Source organism: Lipophrys pholis (assembly GCF_963383615.2).
Source record: "Lipophrys pholis genome assembly, chromosome: 15".
Taxonomy (NCBI): Eukaryota; Metazoa; Chordata; class Actinopteri; order Blenniiformes; family Blenniidae; genus Lipophrys; species Lipophrys pholis.
The window spans coordinates 8,867,499-8,893,248 of record NC_137642.1 but is presented as its reverse complement, the minus strand read 5'-3'; the positions used below and the strand labels follow the sequence as shown (position 1 = coordinate 8,893,248).

Sequence of the window (25,750 nt, the reverse complement as noted above, 5' to 3'; positions counted from 1 at the left end):
AGTAAAAGTCAGTGCTTATCGAGATTTAGTTTTATTTGTTTGTGCTCTATGATGAATCCTGAATGGTCGTGTCTGGGAGCATGTGGAAAATAACAAGCGTGGGTAAAAATACCACATGATAACAGGCGTTGTGCCATGTGCAAACACAGTCAACAACCAGCAACAGATGCCACCAAAAGGCCGGACAAGACGAGCCTCAGCTGCAGTGAAAACAAGTGGATGAAGCGGGAAACACCCAACTCTCCCAAAAGAACGCACGCAAACGTTTCTCATATCACAGCTTACTCATTGCATTTTTTTTTCGTCTAGCTAAATTCAAAACGTATGTTTTCTTCCACGGGAAACATCATATTTGGATTTATAGGCGATGTTTTTCCTCTCGTATTGATGGTTGATCTTTACTCAGAACAAATCATAGATGGAAAACCAGAATAAAATGTATTTCTGTCGTGCTTCTTCTCTTTTCTGAAAAGTCAGAAAATGTTGCCATTTCTTTTTACTTATCTTGACTGTTTGCGCCTTAACTGAAATATGTGATACAAATTGGAGTCAGATTTTTAAAAAGGGATAAAGGAGAACCTTCTTCTCATGTGATTATTCCTGTTTAATGTACCAACGTTATTAAAAAGATTGACAATGGCATATATTTGAGAAGACGAGCTTTAGGCATAGGAAGGCTCGAAATGCTTTGGTTTCTTGTTTCATGGAGCCAAGTGGATGGCTGTTCCAAATATCTTGTGGTGATAGCGCACACATGTTGACGGATGATAAAGTGAATTTTTGATCCCTGTTCAAAGTTGTTGCACAAAGTCGATAAATCAAAAGGGAGTCGGCCTCAAAAACATGTGCTGTGTTTAGTTTTTGCCTCAGGCGTAGATGATGGGATTCAGATCTTGATTTATGTTGCTTTTAACGTACATTTATCTTCCAGATCTTCCTAATAGTTTCCATGCCGCTCTTATTCGGCGCTACGGAACCTGATTTTTTTCCCCCGTGAAGAAATGCAACAGACAACTGTCCCAACTTTTGCCTCTAATGCCAGTTTATGGAGTGCAGACGCTGTTTACCCCTCGTGCACCTTCCGTCTGCTCTCCTCAAGCATGCCCATGTTGTGTTATCAGCGACAGTCCTTTCTATTTACAAGGCCTGCTCTGTGCCAGTTTGATATGCGTTGCCTGTTTTCATAGCTGTGTCTCCACGCGCTGGACAACGCAGCTCACTGGTCCATGTAAAAAGAATCGAACAAGTGGATTATGTGAGCAGACAAGGTTGTGCAGAAACAGGTAGATTGTCTCCTTGTCAGTGGGAGATGAAAGCAGCTGACATTCAAAGGTGGACAGTCAGAGTGAAGTGGAAATAGCAGTTTGACCCAAGGGTATCAGTTAGAAGAGGATGTTTTTCCCAGTGTTCTTTGGGAATCTGTTTCTTTGAAAAAAAGAAAAAAAAAAGATTTTGTTTCTATTGAATGCCTCCATTGTTATCTCCTTGCTCCCTCCGGAAGGGCCTCACTATAGTCAACTAACAGCAGTGAAATATCCATGCAGTTGCAGCAAGCAAATCCCCCCAAGGCAGAGGCAAAGCATTATACACCCACACACACACACACACACACACACACACACACACACACACACACACACACACACACACACACACACACACACGCACACACACCCCAGCTCCGTCCGATGCCAGGCTTCACAAACATATTCTGTGTAATGTTGAATTTTCACAAATCGTCCCTGTCAAGCCTCGAGCTTTGCAGACAGTCTCCACGCCCCGATGCGTTTGAAGACCCCAGTCAGTCTATCGCTGCATAACTACGTGTATGACATGTTTCTGTCTGAAGTCGAGCATATCAGGCCAGCTCCCTTTCACTGTGCCACGTCTGTCAATCCTCCCCACTAACTTTTGCTCTCTTGGCTCCCCAGATCCTCCACCTCCTCTTTTTGAAGCTAGACTATGTCCCATGATGACTGGTGCGAGCTGTGAGATACCAGTTTTACACCCCAAAGACCACTTTTCGAAGAATTGTTTTGTGAGGCAGGTCTTGCTTCTTGGCTGACATGAAACAAGAGGTGAAGTCTTGGTTACATCGCTACCAAACACTGGGGATGTTATGCTGCTGTATATGTCCTGTGGCTTGTGTTTCGCACTGACAACAAGAGGTCAAAGCCGAGCACAGGCTTCAGACGAGACAGCACAGTGGCAGATTTAGCAGCATTTGACCAACTGAGACCAGTGCAGTGGAAAAAGGGAACACACTTTTTGGCATTATGAAGAGAAGCATTGCTTGTTATAGAGTTTATTGGGTTAAAAGGTGGAAGTATAAACAATCTTGTAAAATTTTAAACAAACGATGAGTCGAAGGCAACCAAAGAACTGTACGATAAAAAAATATAAACCTCATCAGTTCTTTTAAAATGGTCTTTAAGTTACTCCTCAAAACCTATATAACCATTATTTAATGAGGTTTAATGTCCAAGTGAAATGCCAATAGCGCCAGCATCCCCAAATACAATTACAAAAGTCATTTGTTTAGTTGATGTTGTGTTTGGAGCATGTAAAAGGACTTATGTGTTCTTGTAGCTTTAGGTTCAGTTGTTTAGTTTTTAACGTTGCTTTATTTGACATGATTAGTAGATTGAATTACGCTGCCTGTGGCAGAGCTTTTCATCCATCCATCCATCAGCTCTTCCATTTTTTATGGAATATTTTTATATTTTTTTAACTATGCCCACCATTTTTTTTATTCTTTTTACTATTCAATTGTCAACATGTAATTTGTTGTTTTTGTATCTCTCAGTATTCAGTATTTTCCTGCTCTTTGTGTCACTCCACGTCTCTTTTGTAGCGATGCCTGCTCGAGGTTGTCCTGGGTCTATATTTTTTTTACTTCATATCTCTTTGGAATTGTTTTTCCGTATTCACGTTAAGCTGTATCGACTTTTTAAATCACTTCCTTTTTTTAATTCATTTTCTTAATAGGGGACATTTTAGATGTCTTTTTTTTTTTTTTATTTCATTGCGTTGCGTTTTGTGGCTCTGTTTTGTTCCTTTTGGTGGCTATTCTGAGCCCCTTTATAGTCCTTTAGGGCTGGATGTCTCTCCTCTGTCTAACCACCTGGTGAAGTAACAATATTTCTTTTCATATTTCTGTTCCCCCTCCGTAGACACGCTCCTTGTCTTTGTCTCTGCCTCACGAGGACTTGGTCCATTTTGGCCCCCACTGTGTAAAAGCCTCCTCTTCCAAGCATTTGTCTACAAAATGCTTGTTTTTTCTTTTTCCATCTCTCATTCTGCTTTTTCCTCTTATTTATCTTTTGTCATTGGTCTATGTGGCTGCAGAAGCTCTCTCTCGCAGGACGGTTCCCCCGGGGGCTTCTGAGCAGTTTCATCTTTAAAGTCATAACATTTTCCTCCTTTCAATATGAAATTCCATTTCTTTCCTCGCTAAATTAGATGTTAGTCAGCACTTCAGGTAAGTGATATGAGGGAATGGAAATTAATGCGGTAGAAATTATGCGATTTCGGGGGCTCGACGTTTCATTGGGGTTTTTGCAGACACACTCATCTTCACACACAAATTATCCACACCCAATACACAACTGCCCAAACTTCTCCCTGAGGTCAGTTGCTTGAATTGTCTTTTCAGCCCGGCTATGCCTTCTCAAAATGTGGCTGCCAGAGAAAGCGTTTCTTCGGACATTTGAATCCTGTTTGTGTGTTGTGTGAACGATACAAAGATAGAAAAAAAAAACTCCTCGAACTGATGCTCATGCAATCTCAGTGGTTCATTAGGTTTGTGTGAACGGGCCTCCTGAATGAGTATTTTGAACAAAAGAGTGAAGGCTGCATTTATGTTTCATGCCAGCAGAATTATTGAATTTGATTTACCTGAGATCATTTTGAGTTGTTTTAACAGCAAACGTACACATGCAGCAGGATTTATTAATAATCTATTATTTCTCGCATTTCACTTTCTGCTCTTCTTCCAGGTATCCATTTCCAACAGTGTTCAGTACATGCAGCAAGAAGGACCTCGCTGCCAGTCTGGAGAAAGGCGTAGGCATGTGTCTCTACAACATGCCTGAGGTCAAGGTCCTCTATGGGGGACAGAAATGCGGCAATGGCTACGTGGAGGAAGGGGAGGAGTGTGACTGCGGTGAGCCAGAGGTCAGTAAAACATGAAAGAGATGAGGCAGCCATGGGAATACTGCACATTTGAAAGCATCAATAACGGGTCTATTGTCAAACAGAAATGCCCATCTTTCAAACTGCAAATCTCAAACGAAGTTACAATTAAAGTTTTTCTTTTCCATGAATCATGCCGTCCTGACCTCCTCCTTTTCTGTCATCACCTCACGATCGATCCAATACATGACTCAAAACTGTGATGTGATGTGAAATGTAGTGTTTGACAATTATTGTAGTTATACAATGCAGCCCTGTGTAACTTCGTCATATAATGGTGTGCTGGTGAGTCATGACTGAGAATAACTTCAAATGTGGCTCTTTCCTCCTCCTGCTTGAAGTAAGCTGCTCCGTAAATCCGTCCGTCCACCATCTTCTTTACCCCCGTGTCCAAGTCAAGGTTGCAGGGCCGCGGAGGAAGTCCCAGCTGACTGCGAGAGAACAGGGCCACAAAATGTCACGTCGGCAATTTTTAGACTCATTGATCAATCTCATGTTTTTGACCCGTGGGAGCAAAACACACACACACACACACACACACACACACACACACACACACACACACACACACACACACACACACACACACACACACACACACACACACACACACACTCAGTCAAGTTACAAGTTCGATCACCACCCCTATGGAGGGAGCGAGTGTCTTGGTGTGTGAGTGTGTGTGATCAGTGAATGTTACTATCAATGTCAAATGCTTTGGGTGCCGCTAAATCAGTGGAAAAGCTTTATTTAAGTGAAATCCATATATCATTTATACACACACAGAGTAGAACATGAAAACTCTTAACTATTCCACCGCTCTTTGACTGCTCCTAAAATCAGCATATTAAATCCCGCAGTAAAGACAGACTTGGCAGAAATTAATTTCACGCATTGTGTGATTTCTTTTTTTAACTTGACATTCCCTTTACAAAACCCATTGTCCAACTAAAGCAATGATAACTGTCCTGTAAACAATCGTGCAGAACCAGTGCAAGTCTCAACAGCTCACTCAGAGGCCCCTAACAAAGCACAACAAAACTTCAAGCTCAGCTTTCTTTTGACACTGATGTTGTTATTGTGACCTGAATGCGCTGAACACTGCTGTGCCATAAAAAAAATCCCTTAACGCACAGCCACCCAGGGCCTCTAATCTAAGTGTTTTATTTACATCGCACCTCCTCTTAATCTCCCACATGTGCTGAGCAGAGCTCTGACGGTCTGCCTCGGTGATGTCATGTCCCCGCTGAAAGCCCATTAATCACACCACTGTCCAACTGCGTGACAAAAGAAACAAACAAAAGCCTGATCGGGTTGAAGTTGAGGCAAGCTTTCCTTGGCTGCGTGTTGCGAACAAATGGGACTGCAGTCAGGCGTGCGTCCGTGCAGTGTGTTTTTTGTGTTTTGTCCTCATACACACTGTAGGATACCATGGGAAGAGAGCGAGAATAACATTCGAGGAGCAGGTATCAATCAGAAGTATCTCAGGCAGCTGTATGTCTTACTTTGCCTGATTCCCCTGTGAATTTGCGGGTTGATCCATGTCCAAGAGTAGCAAACACTGTCCTACAACCAACATGTATAACCGAAATGTTGACTCTTATGGAAAAGAAAAAGATTAAATTTGTTGTCCTGAAGCATAAGTTTCTCCCACATAATCTAGTTTCCTTCCACAATCCAGTGATTGTAAGTTGTCTTTCTGTGGCCCACAGTGAGCTGGGATCGGCTCCAGCATCCTGTGACCCTGAGTTATATATAAGATGGATATGTACGTATGGTATAAAAAAATGGAGTAGTGGGTGGGAAGTTCTCCCGAGGTGTGAGGGAGTGCCTCTCTAAGTCATATAGAACAGCTGTGGAGGATAAATGAATGAACGCACATGCTGATTTTATTATTTCAGCCCCACATCCGACACATTTATTATGTTCAATCCTCTTCTTTTCTTCATCAATGAAAATATAAGCTTGACTTTTGCAGATATGGGAAATTCTAAACAACTAAACCCCAAAGATTCAGATTAGTGTTTATCTTTCACTCGCTGAGCCGGCAGAAACACCTCAAAAATGTCAAAATGAGATCAGCGGAGGATATGAAGCGGTGATAAAATATGCATCAGATGAATTAGAATAACAGTTGTAGCCCACTGAATTTTACACCTTATTTTTCAGAAGCAATTTACTCTGGGGATCCTAATGTGGAGCTATTAGGCTGATAAGCTTAAAATATTAATACGGTAAGAATAAAAGTTTAACCGGGAGATTTTCCTGAAGCTGACGTGATGCGATCAGCAAGATTGTTTCCCTGGAGGAGAGTTTTTTTTTTTCTTTTCTTTTTTTCTTTCTTCTGGTCTTGCTGAGCTACAAAAACACACAACCCACTAACGGCTGTAAAATGATGTTTGCTTGGATAATTTTGCTGACTCTAGTTTTCAACTCCACCAATGTGGTCATTACGCTAAGCATTGTTATGACTGTGCGCCATCATTCACTTAGTGGTAGGTCGGTATATGTTAGTGGAGTCGATGTGTTTGACCACCAACGAACCGGCTGTGCAATTCGCCCGGCTCCGTCGCTGCCAGCTTGGCCCTCCATGACCTCCATGATGTCACCAGAGAGCTTGTTTGATGTGTTGGCCCAACTGAACCAGGAGATGAGGAGCAACATTTCATTTTGTGCTCTCTAAACAATAGTCTCGCGTCAGAGCTGAGAGGTAAACGACCAGACTCGTGAAAATCACGTATCCGCTGAAAATTAGACGTCCGGCAATCCATCAGCCTCCATTTCCAAGCCTTCAATGTGTCATTACCACAGAGCCCCACAGGCAAAACAGCCACGTTTGTTTTCTGGGTGATTTGTGGCACTGCTGAAGCTGAGTAGTTTTGGCATGTAGTAAAAGATAAAGATCGCCAGATAAAAGTGTCACAGGTTTTTTTATTTATTTTTTTTATTAATGTTTCAACTCGTCTTTGAAACTCTCCCGACGTATCCTCAATCTCCTTGGTGTTTTCCTGCCGTTGGCCAGCTGAGCTTGACAGGATGCTGAAGTGCCTACCATCTTCAAATCGCACTTTCTGCTCCTGGCCACAGTGCACCTGCCACATGTCTTCGTTACGCACATCAAATTTTAGTGGAGGCCCTTCCCGGATGCCACGTCTGATTTCTGTCATTTACTCCTCCGCTGCAAGCGGGTCACTGCAATAAACACACTCCTCTCTGCGCGGGTCCAAAGGTCCCGACAAATCTAAAACATATGAGGTTTGCTTAATTGGTCTCCTCTCGAAGGTCTCTGGGTCGGGGCAGGATTTGCCCTCTCGTGACCTCAAATGTCCTGATCTGACAGCTGATGGAGTATCTTCAGGGCAGTGATCACGTCCACGTGCTTTTTAACTACTTCCTTCTCTTTCCTGTCTTTCAGGAGTGCATGAACCCGTGCTGCAACGCCACCACATGCACCCTCAAGGGAGACGCGGTGTGTGCCCACGGACAGTGCTGCGACGACTGCCGAGTGAGTGCTCTTATGCAGGCCTCGAAATATTCTCCCCGGTTCCTATTATTCCCATTGACAGGCACTTGTGCCGTCCTAATAGCTGGAAAAAGTCTTGAAATTGCTTCTTTTTTTTTTTTTTTCAAAGCCTTGCTCTTTCTGAAAACTTTCAGAAACTCGATTAATTATCTGTGGAAGGTTATTAACAGACTCATAATAGTGGGTCTGAGTATATAATGCCGAATCTCAGGTCAGCTCATTTCAGCTCTGTATATTCTATTTCAGTATTCGGATTTCAATTGAGGACAAGTTCAAGATTGATGGGCTATGATTTACCTCCCTTTTAGTTATTAGTGGATTTTTCTTATTTTTATATATGAAAATCCTTTTTTTTTTTTTACATTTCTAATGTCTTTCTTCTCATTTAAAAAGGAACTATGGCTAAAGATGGTCGAAAGCCTTCACTCTGTTTACAGCGTCACACAAAAGTTTGACCTCCCAGCATGAAGCTTTATGAGAGTATCACAAGCTGAAAACCTACTTTTGTAGGATTTTATTTGTATATAAGTGCTGTATATTTGTGGACGGCTTGTCTGTTACTTTGTGTAATGCAAGATCCACTGGGTTTCTCAGGTATTAAATGAGTGCCTTCACTGTATTTAAAGGTCAATCAAGCTCAAGGTAAAGTGCGTGCAGAGGCGCAGTGCTTTCTTTTTCTTGCGCAGCTTCAGCCTGGAGAAAAAATATGCACTCAATGACTTTTTATGGAGGGTTTTGGTGAGAATGAAAAATGAAAGAATCAACCACTGATTATCACAGTTAGATAAATGTTAACCGTAGCTAATACACTTGCTGACCTATTTATTTAGCTTACGCGCAAAGTGGTTATGTTATCCTTTGTCATCAGTCGCAGTCCTTGACTAAAACCAGTTCCAATTTCCACCATTCGAGTATCTTTCTTCCAGTGATTAATCTGTTGAATAGTTGCTGAATTAATCATGCGTTTCTTTGTTCTTTAAAAGGTCAGACATAAATCAGAACGCTAGAGATGCAGCTTAAACTCCCTCGATGTGTGCCAATCAACTGTCCATTATGAAAACATAGTTAATCTTTTGTATTGGATTGCTAAAGACCCAGATTTATTCATACTTACACAGCATGAAGCTCTGAAATTTTAGAGGAACACATTCAGACCTGGAGCAGCATCCAGGTAGCTTTCCCATTGAAGTCAGATTTTGAATGCTTTTAATCCATCTCTGTGGAAACATGCGACCGGATACGTGTCAGGAAAAGTGAAATCATGATGCATCGGTCTCCAAAAAACAACCCACAAAATGTTGCAAATATTTTTAAACCCATGCATTAGATACTGGTTGATTATTTTTTCAATTAATTGTTTCACCTCTTGGCATTTGAGGTTAATTTTCCTCCACCAGGAGTCACACAGCTCGAGAACAGCACATGACTCTTATAATAATAAACAGTTATTCATGCGGTTTAAGTTTTGAGCCTTGAAACGAAGACTTAGCGAAACATTTGAAAAAGCCGCGATCCAACAAATGAGGTGAGCGGCGTTTGTGAGTTTCGCGTGTGAAAGGGCCTTTAACCCACTGTGTGTATTTACAGCTCAAACCAGCTGGCACCATGTGCCGGGAGTCCAGTAACTCATGTGACCTGCCAGAGTTCTGTACCGGCGCCAGCCCTCACTGCCCCGCCAACGTTTATCTCCATGATGGACACGCCTGCTACGACGTTGAAGGCTATTGCTACAACGGCATCTGCCAGACTCACGAGCAACAATGCATCACCCTGTGGGGACCGGGTAAATCAGCGGATACTAATAATCTGGGTTGTGCGGGACAGCTTCATTTCGGCGAAGGAATCCGCTGCCTCATTCTGATGACTCTATATTCATTGTTTCCTTGCGCGCAGGTGCCAAGCCGGCCCCTGGGATCTGTTTCGAGAGAGTGAACTCTGCAGGGGATCCTTACGGGAACTGTGGGAAGGATTCCAAAGGCCTCTTTGCCAAATGCGATGCCAGGTAAGACGCCGCAGCTGCGCCGATGCATTAAAGGTACAGACGCAACGCAAAGCACAACTAATTAGCTTAAGTAGTGTCATTAGCAATCATCATTATGGAGCGGAATCTGACACGGGAGCTTCAAACAAAAGTTTACATTGCTGAAAAACGTAATTTGAGAAAGATAGCGGCTAATTATGCTTTAAGAATGCATTCATGAATCATTTCATGCTATTCTTGTCGGCTAATTGTTCTAAAGATCTTCTCCCTTTGGGTGAATTCTGTAATCAAGCTCTTCGTTAATTGATGTAATTGCTTTAATGACCGGAGGCCTGGAGTATTGCGGCGCTCGTCTTTCATCTTTCTCTGCACTTGCTTATCTTTGTCAGTGATTGACGGGCTGAAGTTTTTAGTTTTTTTTTTCCCATTAAGAGCTGTTCTCTGTGTCTTCTAATATTAAATGCTTTTTGCAGGGATGCAAAGTGTGGTAAAATCCAATGCCAGGGTGGAGCCAATCGCCCAGTGATAGGCACAAATGCAGTGTCTATTGAAACCAACATCCCGCTACAAGAAGGAGGGCGTATCCTGTGTCGAGGAACACACGTTTACCTCGGGGACGACATGCCCGACCCTGGACTCGTTCTCGCTGGGACAAAATGTGGAGACAGCATGGTGAGTGTCCACTGGTATGGTTTACACACTGCGAAGAAATACTCTTGGATACAAACAGAAAGTGCTTGATCATATTGGAGTGCAACGCAAAGCAAATCCCTTTTTACACCAGCTGCAGCTTCGACATAATAGTGTACACACAGACATCACAAGTTGATTGGATGGCAAATTAGGCCATTATGCAGACAGCTTTGTAAATATAGTGTAGCTGCATGAGCTGCATGTTTTTGTTTTTGTTTTTTATTAGTAAGCACACCATCGGTTGTGTCCACGAAGCTCAGGACTTTGGAATCGGTCGGAGCGGAGTGTAGAGTTACTGTAGGTATTCATGTAAAACTGACTGAAATAAGACGTAGACTCAAAATGGTGGCTTTAGTTTTCAAATAAATACAGTTAAGATATGACATAAGCTACAAAACAGATGTCAATGTAAACCTTGTTGATACCCGTTGTAAGTGTAAGTCCATTCAAATGATATTGGGGCTGAATCTTGATAGAAGACACACTTCAAGTGTGACAGTCTTCATATTAATTCATGTGATTTCTCTGTAGGACCCAGGATACCGATGTTAACGTTTAGTCTCGCTTGTGCAGTGTTGAATTTCAAAGTGTTATATACGTCGTATGAGTCACTATGCAGTGGTACACTTTGACGAACACGACCTATGCCTTATTTACCAGAATAGGAATATGTAGTTATGGACTTTAGTTTCAGGAAACACGATGAATATAATCTGTAATTCTTGTCTGTAATTTTCATTTATGATTGTATGTCTCCTCTGTCTCGCCTGACATTTTTATGTTTTTGTGTTTTTACTATAAAGCCCTTTGTGAACAAAATCTTAAAAGTGCTATATAAAGAAAGTTATTATAACACTTACTAATATTATTATTATTATTATTATACAATGGGGACAAACGTTTCACTCCTATTGGTCCAATTGCCGGGGTCAAATGCTGTTAAGGTGGCCAGTTGTAAGATGGAACCTCATCATCTGCGTTGGCGATCCCTAAGGGCTGACCTTTGTATTAGGTTCATTTCAATTCCCTTTTATTTGTAATAGCACCAATAACAACACAGTCATCTCAAGGTCTCTTTACAGAGAAAAAAAAAACAATTATTACACAAGAAACTAATTCCTTTTAACAGGAAGAAATCTGCAAAACCAGACTCAAGAGATGTAGAGTTCCTAATGTTCTGGTTGGGGTTTGGCCATAGAAAGAGAGAAAAGGAAAGGACAGCACATGTAATACTATATTTATTATGTATAATAATATTGTCAGTGTTGCGCAGACCTAAAGAGAATGACAAAGTTACAGAGTGACGGAAGCACAAATGCACATGTTGTACAGACGACAGTGAGAGCTCAACAAGTCCTTTAGAGAAACCAGTTATTTGATCAGACGCTCCTCTCAGGTTTGCCTCCCCATCAGGTCAGTTCCTGCCAAGCAAGCGGCTTCCAGCTCTGAGCTGAAGCACTTACCTCCTTAAATGTCTCTTCAAGAAAGTTTACAAGAGCTGTTCTCAGACCGAGCCACCAGCAAGGTTGTAATGATGTAAAACCTCCTGATCCACATCAGTGAAGAAGAAGATGTTAGAAATTTAGAGAATCTCATTAGTGTTGATGGGTTATTTGCTCATTAGTAACAAAGTTCCACCTCGCTCCTTATTCTGCTCCGTCCTCGACACTCGCCTAATGGTCTCAGGTGAAAAGCTGTTCAAGGATCATACCTTTTTTTTTCGTGAAGTTTTCGAAACTATGCCGCTTGTGAAAAGAAATAACAAAGCAACTACTTTGTACATAGCTGTGGATTTAAATAATCAAAGTTCATAGATTATAGTGCATCATAAGGAAAACGATGAAGGGAGAGAATTACAGAGTTGTACTCAGCATGTGTAAAGTGTTAGAAAAATCAGCATAACAAAAAAACCTCTCCATCAGCAGGTACGCAAGAAAATTATGGGGTCTCAGAGTCCAACCAGTCCTTATTATTTTTTTGTTGTTTTTCTTTCGTCAAGCGGATTTCTCTTGGTGCCAGAAAGCCTTCGTAACCCCTCTGAGCTTTGTGTTGCAAAAGTGTGGCCACCAGCCAGGTTAGTTTGTCTCCTGGCTACAGTCTCCCAGGTCACAACTTAGCTGCGCACATTATCTGGAATTTTCGATGGCCTGAAGGTGGGTGTTTGTCACGGGGCCTTTGTTCTTCTAAAAAAAAAAAAAAAGAAAGAAAAAATGCCAATCAGGGCATTAAGTTGGCAGCGCACGGCCGGCACAGCCGCGGCAATTTGAGGAAAGATGAGTGCTCGGAACTGCTTGCCTAATGCAGGCCTTATTTTCTACATAAAAGCAAACCTGCAGCTGGCTTTTTTTTTTTTTTTCCCCAGTCGGAAATTTTACACACAGCGTGTTGTGCTTTTTTTTTTTTTTTTTTTTTCGTCATCCATCACTGCATTAACGCTTGTGCGGCAGCGACCTGAGCAAAACACTCCGGTGTTACGTCTAAAAGAGAATCTGCTCAGGTTGATGCACAGCTCCACTAAAATGCCAACTTTAGTCGGGAGATAAAACTTAAAAAGGTTGAAGCAAAATCAGTGATTCTTCCCAAACACAAACTAATTGTTGCTGCAGTCCGCTTTGTGAATAGGAAGAAATCGATAATGCAAATGCTCCTTAATGGCAGACCCTGTGCGTACGTAGATCAGATATGTCCGTCCTGTCACACTGGACTGTAAACATCTTCTTGCTTAGATTTTGTGTTAATCTTCATTTAGCTCTCCAATGTGTTTGTTTAATGATGCTTTTCTCTTCAAAGGTGTGCCTGAATAGGCAGTGCCAGAATGTCAGTGTCTTTGGCGTGCTCGAGTGCTCCGGGAAGTGCAATGAACGTGGGGTGAGTGCAAAGTGCCCATTAGCTCTGTACTTAGCACTAAGGTATGCATTGTAACTGTGTCGCCAGCCTGCAAGGGGAGGGCACTGATCCGTTTAGTCACTTTGTGACCGGCCGAACCAAAAAATTAAAACAACCACTCCACCCTGTAATTGCAAGCAATGGCAATAAGCAGCAGTGTATTCACAGTGTCGCGTCTGAGTTATGGCAGCCGCTCCTGTTCCCTGCAATCAATCTTCATCGGCCCACTGAGGTTAAATCAATCCAATTTAGCAGCATCATTTGGGGTGTACTTAAAGTGTTGTCCATCATTTTGTTTTGAGCATACACCGAGGGGAAGATACAGTGGAGGGAGATTACTGTGGTAATTGTGTTGCAGAAACATCATCGACACCCTCTGCCCAGAAATCAATCTCAAAGCATATCTTATTAATAATTCAACAAAGAAATACTTAGTTGTTTTGCTTGTGGTTTAAATAGTCTCCGCAGCCTCAATTATCTCACAATAACCAGTAATCTCTACTGTTAATATGCCAGTTTATAGAGCAAGCAACAAAAATAAAAAGAAAAGAAAGCTGAGATCCTATAATTGCACATCCTTTTAAGGTTTGTTTGTTTTTTTCATTATCTTGTGATTTATCAAACGCATCTGAAATAAATGCGTCTGTCAATAAAACAACAACAACAAGCAGCTGCTTGTTGATTGGCTGTCGGCAACAAATATAATCCTCTTAAGAAATTCCTTCTTCTTCTTTTTTTTTTTTATGGAGAAAAACATATCTCCATCAAGGCATGCAGACTTGAGTCGAATCTTTTCCTCACGTAGAGAAATTCTGCCAAAACAATTTGTCTGCTTCTTTTTTTTCCTCAACGCTGCACACTGAGTACCAGACCCGACTGGAAAAGCAGCGACTTTAAATTTACCTGTAGGGGTTTGGAGATTATTGTTTGCCTGCAAGACATCGAACTTTAACCTCAATTCCTAAATATTGATATGATCCTTTTTTTAAGCAGGTTGAAAGCAATTTTCTTTTTTTTTTCTTGTTTTCTGTGTCTGAGGAACTCAAGTCAGCTCCACATAAGTAATAAAGAAATCAATCAAAATATGAAGGCTATTGTCGGATGCATTGAATACAATGATGTCAGTGAGCCTGATTATTATGCGTGCACAAAATACGACGTCCTTTGACTGATTGCTGCTCCTTCTTATTACTAGTTCAAATATACAAGATGTCCTCCGACAGTATGAATTATTTATTGCTTTTTGACGTGATGATGTAATCTATTGTTGATTAACAGATTTTCAGTGTACATCTCAACCTCGACAGGATTTAACAGACTGAGCTAACTCTGCATTACGTAATTTGTGTGTGTGTGTGTGTGTGTATGTGCATGCAATAATTTCACACAAGACCTAAAACAGATATGTGTACGCTTTGCTTTTAAGAAAATGAACAGATTGCATTTGCTTCGGGGGTTTGCTCATGTTGTATTACGACATTTCTCTGCACGCGAGAATCAGCCTACACCAAATCATCCCTCCCTCTGAGCCTGCAAAATGCCTCTTAACCCTGTCACCCGATGCGAAGCAGCGCCCATGGCCTGGAGGCAGGGAAGGCACTTGACTGTACATCTGTGCTAAATGTAAATCCCCCGTCAGCTGCACACCTTCTCCTGTACCTCGCCCACCCCCCGCCCCACTCCTGACAGCTGGACGGCGTTACCTCACCAGGGAATCCTCCTGGATCAGACTTCTGCACAAGGAAACCTGAGGCTTTACTTTGGCTTTACTTGGAGAGACTCTCCCATGCACATGTTTTATCTATTCCAAGTTTTTCGCACGCACGCTCAGACCGCGTCTTCTTCAAAATCCGAAAACCCATTTGTGTATTTTTCAGTCTTTGCGCGTCGAGGAACTTTTAATGTTGAAGCAAAGTTCCAATGTACAGTGAAACTGTTTTCTTTGCAGGTGTGCAACAACAAGAAGAACTGCCACTGTGAAGCGCACTGGGCCCCCCCGTTCTGTGAGAAATCCGGCTTTGGCGGGAGCATTGACAGCGGGCCAATGAGACTGGCAGGTAGCGCAGACAGTTTAATCTCTATTCTTTCTCATCCAGACACAAAGACACTTGCCCACAAATAAGCAGGGAAAAAGCACAAAGCACTACCAGCTGCGCCTTCTAAATCTCTTTTCCTGGATTGATGTGCAGTTTGGACGGGCGTGTAACTCTCCTAGAACAACACAACTCCTCTCTTGCACACAGTGATCTGTTAGACCAGGGGTGTCAAACATACAGCTCATGGGTCCAAACCAGGCAGCACCAGCTTCTGATCCGGACAATGGAACGGCATGGCAATGCTTTAAAAGAAAGAAAAAAGAAAAAAAATCAACAAAGACATTAAGTGCAATTTATTCTTTTCAATAGCTGCTATTCATAAAGGTTCCTCTGTGGGTCTGGCAGCAAAATGTAGCAGTGAACAGATTATGAGTGGAATATTAAAATAGTATCCACACTGGGAGTTTGCGAAAAACATGGAGGCTGAAGATTTCACAAATTGTTTGCCTGAGTAACAAAAAAAAGCTTCATCCAAATTTGGTCTGAAGAGGAACACTCACAGGAACAGCAGCGCAGAGGATTTCAGAAAGGACCTTTGAAAAGTTTCAGGCAGTTTGCAGTAGCATTTGTTAAAAACTCCATTAAAGGAGACCATTTTTAGAATATGCTATACAATAGAAACATTTTTAATATATAATGGGTAATCATAAGTTGAATTCCAAGAAATGGGGACACTTGATGCAGCATTAAGGTGATCAAATGAGAATGGAGGTTATACTCGTGAATTCAGTTGAATAATAAAATAATATATGTTTGAACGATTCAGACAGGCTTGTCAGATGTGAATCAGAATACTTCGCTATCTTTGAATTAATCTATCTTTGATGATTCATGGGTTACAAAAAAAAAAATCTGGAATTAAATTATATCTCCTCTGTATAACATTAAAACATAAAAGTTATTAGACACATATGTGCCAGTTTTGCATTCGGTGCACTGCGTTTGTGCGAGTTGATTTCAGTTTAAATACATTCTTAAAAATTCCTTGAAAAACAAACTGAACATTTTCATTAATTAGAAACACGATCATGCTATCATTTTGCTGCTCCGACTAACAGATCAAAACTGCGACGTGTTTCGCCCCCCTGACCTGAAACGTGTTGGACGCCCCTTCATTATGCTGCTCAGATTGTTAGCGTTAAAAAAAAAAAAGGAGCAGAAATGATGAGAGAAATGTGAATTGTGCTGCCGACCGTAACAGCCTGCATTATGTTCTGTCATTGTTCTGTGCTGTAGATGTGCGTGTGTGTGTATTAATGTGCGTGTTGTCATATATGGCATCAGCCGACAGTGTGCTCATTATTGTGGCAATCCTGGTTACCCTGGTCAGCCTTCTGGCAGCCTCAGTGGTCGTCTTTGTGAAGAGGAAGACTCTGCTCCGCCTCCTCTTCACCAATAAGAAAAGCACGCTGGAGAAACTCAGGTAAACCCGTCTCTCCGAGAAGCAAAGCAGATGGCGAGGATAATTTTTGCTCAGTGGCGTGCTGCGAAAGCTGCAGCACGCCGGAAAGAAAAAATTAAATATTGTAATCCCGGCATTTTCATTCGGTCCTGATCATCGATTTTACTTTTCATCAGCACTAAACATCACTTTCACAGAGCATCAAGCTTCTGCTCATTTTCAACCTTTCACAGATTTTCACTGACCTGAATTCAACCCCGGGTTTCACTTTGAGCTCAAAGTTTGGTTTCTGATAAAAAAAAAAAAACCTAAGGCTAAGTTTGCATCTTTATCCGCTTGCTTTCCAGTGAATTTCTGTTTGGTAATGAGTGAGGAGCTACTACTGCGCCGCTTACTCATTACTAATTACAGAAATGTTCTGAAAAGTTGACGGGGATAAAAGATCAGTAGCAGACAGGAGACCCTGGACAGATCACGAGTCCATCAGAGGCGATTTATAGTCACCAATTAACCTTCAGTGCCCAGAATACTGGGAGATAGCTCAAGGGAGAACATGCAAACTTCACACAGTGAGGCTTGGATCACCGCTGGAGATATTGAGTAGTACAAATACAAAATATCTGTCCTAGGAAGTACCAATTGTGTTATACTGTATGTGACAGATTTGAATGGAACTATAATCCGAAACGAAAAGAATTCGAAGAAAATGCAGATTTGACGTTGATGGGCTATCGTTGGTCCCCCGTAGATCCGTGGAAGCGACCAGGCCCACCAGCCCCATCAGGACCGAGTCGCTGTGCAGACCCACCCCGCACCGGAAGCCTCCACCCAAACCCTCCGGAGCCGGCGTTTATAAGGTGAGTCGCTTTAACAATGTGTCTGCAGCATGTTCAACACGCACCCGTACTTTTATTGCATATGAGTATGTTGAGGGCTTATTCCTGTCACGGAACATTAGATTTCCTTTGTATTGACATTCTTATAGGGGCACGTCACTAAACCGGCAGCCGAGCTCCAGCTCAGGGCCGTCATGCCTCTGGGCGTGTTGACGAAACAAGATGATCGAAAGCCGGGTAATTGATTGAGCCTCACTGTATCGCTCTCCCCAAGAAAAATTAATTGCTATTGTAAATGGGAACGAGAGAAACTTTAATTGAGAGATTATTCCATTGAAATAAGACCAGGGGGTTGTTAAGTGAGCTCCTCGAATACACGTTTGTGATGAAAGTATTTAGGTTTTGTTTTTTTTCTCTTTATTGAAAGAAGCTGAGTTGATTGATTCCGTTTTGGTTTGTTTGTCGAAAATGACAAGCCCAGCTGGAAATCACCTATCATCTGCATTTATATATTGGTATGTACGAGTAGTACGAGTGTAGATTTGATTCGTGTGTCGACCATATCAGCATGCACCATGTATAAAAGTAATATCCAGTATTATAATAGTGTGGAAATTCGTTCAGTGTAAATTTTAATAGCATGCGGTCCACCCGAGCAGCTTGTCCGCTCTTATTACCGTGACGACTTCAGCCAGTCGCTGATGTCCAGATGTCAGTCACAGCAGGTCTCCAGGAAGACATCTGCATTGTGTGTGTGTGAGGGAGTGTGTGTGTGTGTGTGTGTGTGTGTGTGTGTGTGTGTGTGTGTGTGTGTGTGTGTGTGTGTGTGTGTGTGTGTGTGTGTGTGTGTGTGTGTGTGTGTGTGTGTGTGTGTGTGTGTGTGTGTGTGTGTGTGTGTGTGTGTGTGTGTGTGTGTGTGTGTGTGTGTGTGTGTGTGTACATGTGTGCCTGTTGTCCAGCAGCCAAATCCTTTCTGGCCATTTTAAGTGTTATTGGTTTGTTCTGCAGCAGAGGGCAAACAGCTGGTCAGAACATTTGGTCACACACTTCTAATAGTGCTGTGTTTCAGTTTTATGACTGACATCTGATTTTTTATTTTTAATACCAGAAAAAAACTCCATGACTGAAAACAAAACTGTCCAATGGCGTTCACTATACAGTGAAAAATGTCAATCCTGGCTGTCCATCTTTAAAGGATAGCCAAGACCTGATCCCCAAAGTAGAGTGAGTCCAAATGCATACAAAAAAACTTTATGGAGTACACAGTTTGGTGCAAGTGCGCCTGAGCATGTCAAGGTTCGTGTTTTCTTTTTGCCCAAATACACTGTGACTATGTGCCACTCACCCTTTATTAAAAAAAGCAATCACATTTCTGTGGTCAGATGTGTTTGCAGATAAGAATAGTTCTTTCTACCTTTGCAATGCAAAGACATTTCAATTGACTTAGAATGCATAAATGTGATGCATGCAATGTAACGAAGTTGCATTAAACGCCGACTCGCACAAATACTGTGCGTTGATTTTCTACCCCTGGAAGAATTTTATATTATTGCCTGTTCGATGTCACTCACTTTTTTTCCGCTATCGAGCCAAATGCACATATTTGCACAACTGTCCTGAGACACACATGGAAATCCGCCTGCAAACGTTAAATAAACTCAGGCTGACAAACAGCTACAAGCAACAAACATGACTTCATCTAATCAGAATGGTTCAGCAAACGTGAGACAACAACGTCTCCCACCTAGTATATAGAGGCATTGTGCCCCCTTACAAGGACAACTTAAGATCTGATTTCACTTTGTTCAACATTTTCCGACTTGCACATGGGCGCACATACCGGTGCTTTTAAATCTGCAATTTAACCTGAATGAATACACTGTATTATTCTCATTGTCATTTTATACAAAAGGACAGAAACACCGTATGATCAGTTTGATCGATTTAAAAACATGCAAACATGTCTCTGCGGCGCAAAGTGGAACATAGTTGACTGAAGGATAACGTCTTATACGCCGGTACAGATGTGTGGAATGCAGCAGTGGGTTCATGAATTGAAGTGAGAAAGCCATTGAGGAGGCTTAGACCATCACATTTTTGATCATTCGGCTTAATAACAGACAGTTAAGAATCAATATACTTGTCAGTAATTGAGTCGTTGCTTTTGATTGCAGAATTGTACATGTATTATAAAGTCAAACGTGGCTTTCCTCGCGGATACATTTTGACACGTCACGTTCGGAAAATCGATTCCTCGCCGGAGTTTCGGTTTCAGATTCCTGCCGTTGAGCACACCGGCTCAATATCACACCGTCATGCCTCGTTGCAACTTGTGGAATCACTGAAAATCATTCCCTCTCATCCTCTTTCCAGCCGTCCCTCCTGAGCGCCGAGCCTCTCCTCCCGCCGCACAACTTCCACTCTCACAGCCTGCGCAGACTGCCGCTCTATCAGCCCCTGCACATCAGCCACCCCATGCCGCTGTCTCTGAGTGTGGGCCAGCCCACCCTGCCTCCTCTGCCTGCCCACCACAGGGTCCTGCCGGCGCACACCTCACTCTCGCCTCCTCAAGTGCCGCCTTTCCTCAGCCTGCCGCGCCACCAGACGTCATACAGAGCAGAGCAGGTTTGTTTTGAAAATTCAGATGAATTGCGTCTCGCTCGCAATAGCATGACTTACTCAGGAGTTCATAAACTCTACACAGCGTCTGGCTTTTTCTTTATTTTTTTTATTCATTGCCTGCATCTTTAATGGGCCATATTTATACAGCATAGCCCATTAAGTTCAAATTGTGTATATTTTACAATACATTACTTTTGTCTGTTTACTAAAGCCACAGCCACGAGTCTCTAAATGAAAGTCTTCCAGAACTACAGAGCCATCATTTCTTTTTCATTAAACTGAAGAATGAAGTGGACAGAGCATTCAGTGGGAAAGTGAGAGAGACAAGCTTGAGTTGGTTTGGTATGAAGGAGAGATGATGGCCGTAGATGTAGGGAAACAGATGCTTCTGATGAGGACTTTTATGATTGGGGAGACGAAGGACGTACGCGTCAAATGGCAGACGATGCACTCTTGTTGTAGCCCAGAATGGGAAAGAAATGCCGAGAGAAAGTGTACAAATGAACCCAAAGACTAATGACTCACCGATTTTGCTTTAAACAGGTGAAATTGAAAGTTTAATAGCTTTTTTTTTTTTTCGGAGTAAAAGGGACATTCTCGGTGAATCTTTGACATTTAAGGACACGCTGACATCTTCGATGAGAGCAATTCCTCCCTCAGCAGATAAGGTTTGCTTATAATATATAAATTTGCTGAATTTTTTCATCTTTCAAAGCACTTTAAGCCCACACCGCCCACAGTGGCTTTAAAGGGGAGATTGAAAGTTGGGTTTTTTTTCTTTCTTGACTTTGGATACAGTTGTCCTTTAAAAATCTTGATTTAAGCATTTAGACTCAAATGATTCAGATGAGCAGACTCCCTCTGCCCGAGCAAGGTCATGTGGTGAGATTGAAGGGTTGAGGAGAACGTGAGCATTTTGGGAGGAAGTCCGATGAAACACTCTTTCCCAAAGTTAAGCAGCACATTCAGGAAATCAGAAAGTATTTTATTTAACCACAAAAGAAAATGAATGCTGACATAAAAACATAATAATTTTTAGATTTTTTAGAAACATACATAGAACAAAAACATAACATGTTCACATTTTTGCTTGGGTATCAACATTGCAATCGAATATATTTCCTCTTTGGAATGTATTTTACGCCAAGCAAATATGATGTTGCATTATTTGCACGCCTCATATAATTAGAAGAAACTACGGTTAAAGATCGAAAACATGTTGCTCTTTGGTCGTTTCTTTTTAAAAGTAGCAGCAAAGTTGTTGGATATCCCAGCATTTCTGCACTGCAGTCTGTTCGCTTGCCCACATATCGACAGAAAAATTCAATCTGTCTCCATCGCTGTGACCCATCTCCTGAGTACGGCGCGGCTTCCTGCTGAAGCAGCAGTATGGGCTGCAGTGGAGATAGTAAATCCATCTGTCCTGTTCTTGGTGGTGGAACCGAAATCCTGATCCATCGGGGGGTTACCTGCAGAGCTGGACAGAATATTGGCGGCGTGTGAGTCACGGCAGGGAGCAGCGGGAAATCGACAGATGTGTGGTTCTGTTTGACAAAAGGGAAATAGTTACATGAAGAAACAAGCCAGAGTGTGAAGCCGTTACGTGAAGGACTTCCAGGTCAAACTGGAGAGAACCCGTGTGTGAACGTTCTAGGTTTCAAGCGTCACACTATCAAGAGAAAAGGTGGAAAACAAACGAAGGATTTTACTTGACTTGTCAAAAACCAACATTTTGTAGTTTTAGGAGTTCATTAAGCTTTTTCCGACCCGGTGCATCGGGGTAACGGAGGCCTCGAACTGGTTCGAATCGGCTCCTGGCTGGTCACAGCTATGGCTCTCTGAGCTAAGTCCTTAACTCCCGACTGCCCACGTTGTGCCAGGAGGGGCAAATGGCATAAAGATTTAAGCCATAGACCCCAAAAAGGAGCAGCTAAAACGATCTGCTTTAAAGACACAGTTGCATTGCCCAAATCAAATTAGTAAGTCGACTCCTTTTAGCCCTCTTGCTCTTTAAAGGCTCTTTTTTTCATGTATTTGAATGTATAGCATGCTTCTCAGTTGCTTTCATTTAATATGTTCTTGATCCAGAAATGTAAAACAAATCATTATCTGACAAAAAAAATGGGCCAACTGGAGAGATTCAGCGAGCACCAATACAGATAATTGGAAAGTGTACTTCAATCCACCTTTTTTTTTCACTTACTTCAAATGGAGTCAGGATGGGAGACCAACCAAATAGTATGATCTACATCAGTGGGTCCCGGCTGGACACAGGATCTCCTACCTGTTGGTCGTGATTAGCACACATTAAAGGTGACAAGTGGGAATCACCTCAGCCAGTTCCTCTCAATGTAGAGGAAAAGCAGCTCTCCCGGATGGTTGAGGCCGTCGCTTCATCACCAAAGGCTATGCTTCTTTATCTGACTGCTGAGCTTGACTCCTTTCCCACCCGTTCTGCTGACTTGTGTCCTCTGTAGACCATCTCTCTCCGCCGTGTGTTCCACTGAATTTCTGAACCACGACTAAAACGAAAATCACCCAGAAAATAAAAATCCATAACGCTGAGGATAGATATATGTGACTCACTTTTTTTTTTCTGCCACAAATCACCAGAAACATCTGGAACAACCTGGCAGCACATCCAGTTATGGATGCGTTTGTGGTGTCCACATAACCCGTGGAAGCACGTCACCTCTAATTGCAATGAGTTCATGCCAACTGAAGATGTGCACCAGCTCAAAGGTCCACTGTTTGCTCTGTAAAGTGGCCGCTCACGTCTCTGCCTAAACCAACGGAACGGCACTACCTGCTAATGCTCACCGGCTCATTTTGCTGCGGTGAAACAGAGTACTTACGGCACATGTAGGTCAGAAACAGGAGAGAGAGAGAGCGCTCATAGAGATGTAAAAGCAGGCTGTAAGGCAAGGACGGAGAGGATATTAGTCCTTAAAGAGGAAGTGCGTTAGGAGCTTATTGTAATACACGGCACAGCCTCTGCTCTGGCCTGCACCAATATGTCTTATTTAAAAGACTTTTTTTTTTGTCATTTCGGTCTTTGTACTGCCTAAACCACATTCATATCAGAGGAATGAAGTCTCCCCCACATTTATTACGTTGAAAAGCAAACTGTGTGGGAGCAGAGTATTTTCAAAAACAGACCTGTTTGTTATTATCTTGTCTGGCTGAGGCGAGAAATACATATCAGAAAGCTGTAGTCTTGAATAAATATGAAGCAAATGAGCTCCAGCCCAGTTGAGGTGCGTCGTGTCAGCAGACTGCAACATCGAGTGCACATCACGCCTTTCCGAAATGTCATCTTTTCAGAAACTTGGGTAAATAGTTTTGTTTTTGGCAAGACCACCACATGTTTCTCAGTCCCTCCTGTGGGCTTTCAGAGGTGCCTGTAAGCCAAAGGCTCATAGATCTTTCTCAAGCCACAGGGGCGGCGCGATCCTTCATTTTGAAGTAAGACATGTGAACAGCACCGAGATTCCAGTTACAATGAGGCAGTGTTTGCCGAGAGGGGTATTAGAACAGACATGGCTCCTGGATTCGTCCACATTCATCCATTTACACCTTTAGGCTCTTTGTATTTTTTTTTTTTTATCTATTTGCTCCTTTATACATCCAGATAGTGACTGTGTTCTCTTTACTGTCCATAAATTACACAAGCCTTGAGGTTTTTCAGCAGTCGGAGTACTCTCAAAGTAAAGCTCACAGTGGGTGGTACGTTATGTGTGGATGCTTCACTTAATATTTTTGGGTTTCACTAATTGGATCACAGGAAGACAAAGTTGTATTTTATTTTATTTTTTACTGCCCCTAAATGCAAGTACAATCCACATGGGCTTGTAATGCAGAATAAAGCAGACCTGCTGTGGCGAGCCCAACCTGATTAGAGCATCATATCATCCCCACCTCTTCAGGGCTTCTCTTGTTTGTGACTGAATCTGCACTGCTCTGGGCTGTGAGGCTGTTAACTGCACGATTCAGCTCATTCTGAGTTTGGGAAAATGGTTTGGTTTTTTTGTTCCCCCTTAGTCAACTTTACAAGTTCGAATAGTAGTATTAAAGCACATAAATAAGATATTGCTTTTGTTCAGTTAACAGCTTTTCTTTTCTAAAATTACCCTCTCAAGCATGCTTTAGAAAACCCAAAAAAAAGTCAATATGACCAAAACAATTCAGACTTTTAGTACTGAAAGTTGTTTCTGCAGATTAGATTTTATATTTAAAGACTTATTTAGTTTTTCTTTCTGTCAGATTCATAATATTAACTGTCAGTAATATTAGATACGATTATAGTAGTGGGGGGGTGTCTGACTCCTTTAAGTCGGCTCTCGGTGGCTGCGAACTGATTTCCTTTCGTGGCTATCTGCCACAAGACGATGAGGCTGGCGTCAAATTGTAACCACTTGGCGCTGTATCTCATCCAGTTTTGCTGAGTTGAAGAAAACCTTCATAGGGAGTGATTATTCGGGAGAAAGGCGACTCTCAGAGAGCTGGCAGCCTGACGCTAATACAACAGAAGACAAAGGGTAAAATCCCTCAATATTATTAACAGTAATAATATTGATAGTACAAGATGGAAGGTGTTAGTTATTTTTAGTCTCACTGAGTTGTGATACAAATCTCTTCATTTACAAAAAGGTCCTTATGAACACTTTCTGTTTCAGAGAACCAATCATCGAGCATGTCTGACCACGTAGACACACAGTCGTGGCACGACGAATGTTCGTTTCATCTGACGTCTCACAGATTTCACCTGGAGAGAAACACGACAAATGACACTTTTAAACTGAGACTCAGTGAAACGCTACTCTCATAGAGCATCGGATTGATAGGAAAACAATTAAGTGATCGCTCACTTGCCTCAAGCTGAAACAACATGGGTTTGTGAAGGGTCGAAGGTCAGAGCTCGATTTTGAATCTTCCCACATTCTGGTTTCCCGGTCGGTGTTTCAACATCAGAAAGGCGGAGGAGGTTGAGGTCAGAAGGTTTATTCTTCAGAATTAATCTTTTTGTCTCACCACTATCCTTTATCCTCATGGAGCTTCACGTGAAGCAGAGGGAATATTGGGAGGTCTCATGAGCCCCCGAATCACAGAAGTATGGCTTGTATGAGAAAAGCACACACATGCAGTGATTTCATAATCGCTCACCGAGGTCAGAGGGTGAAAACCTCCTTGCAAAGCCGCGTTGACGTGAAACGGGACCGTGTCCGAGTCCTCCTGGGTCACGCGGCGAGGAATGGCCTCGGGTTCGTAACGCCGCACGTCGACGTGACAAACTCAGTCATGTCTTGTCTGCATTCATGAATCTTTAAAACCTACATCTTATCCATGCAGGATGCAGATTTAATTTATTTTTTTTCCTTTTTGCACCACTAAATCTAAGTTTGTCCCATGTCCTATTTCTCTGCCGGTGTGCATGCATGTGTGTGGTGCATATATTTGTGTGCGAGGGTAACCGGGCAGCTGGTAGCAGATGTTTATCGCCGCCTCGCCTCCTCGGTG

At 42.3% G+C, this 25,750-nt stretch overlaps 1 protein-coding gene across 2 annotated transcripts in view; it reads left to right on the top strand.

The window, feature by feature from the left end:
• Positions 1 to 25,750, top strand: part of adam12b (ADAM metallopeptidase domain 12b) — an 88,312-nt gene that overhangs the window by 58,469 nt on the left and 4,093 nt on the right. The window contains exons 12-21 of one of the 2 annotated variants that reach the window (XM_080481136.1): positions 3,999 to 4,176; positions 7,610 to 7,699; positions 9,305 to 9,500; positions 9,611 to 9,719; positions 10,172 to 10,370; positions 13,182 to 13,259; positions 15,226 to 15,334; positions 16,658 to 16,796; positions 17,524 to 17,632; positions 19,985 to 20,236. In XM_080481136.1, the coding sequence (XP_080337262.1) occupies positions 3,999 to 4,176; positions 7,610 to 7,699; positions 9,305 to 9,500; positions 9,611 to 9,719; positions 10,172 to 10,370; positions 13,182 to 13,259; positions 15,226 to 15,334; positions 16,658 to 16,796; positions 17,524 to 17,632; positions 19,985 to 20,236 (1,459 nt within the window). Of the gene's footprint in view, positions 1 to 3,998; positions 4,177 to 7,609; positions 7,700 to 9,304; positions 9,501 to 9,610; positions 9,720 to 10,171; positions 10,371 to 13,181; positions 13,260 to 15,225; positions 15,335 to 16,609; positions 16,797 to 17,523; positions 17,633 to 19,984; positions 20,237 to 25,750 lie in introns of both variants that reach the window. The other variant, XM_080481135.1, reaches the window with a different exon arrangement.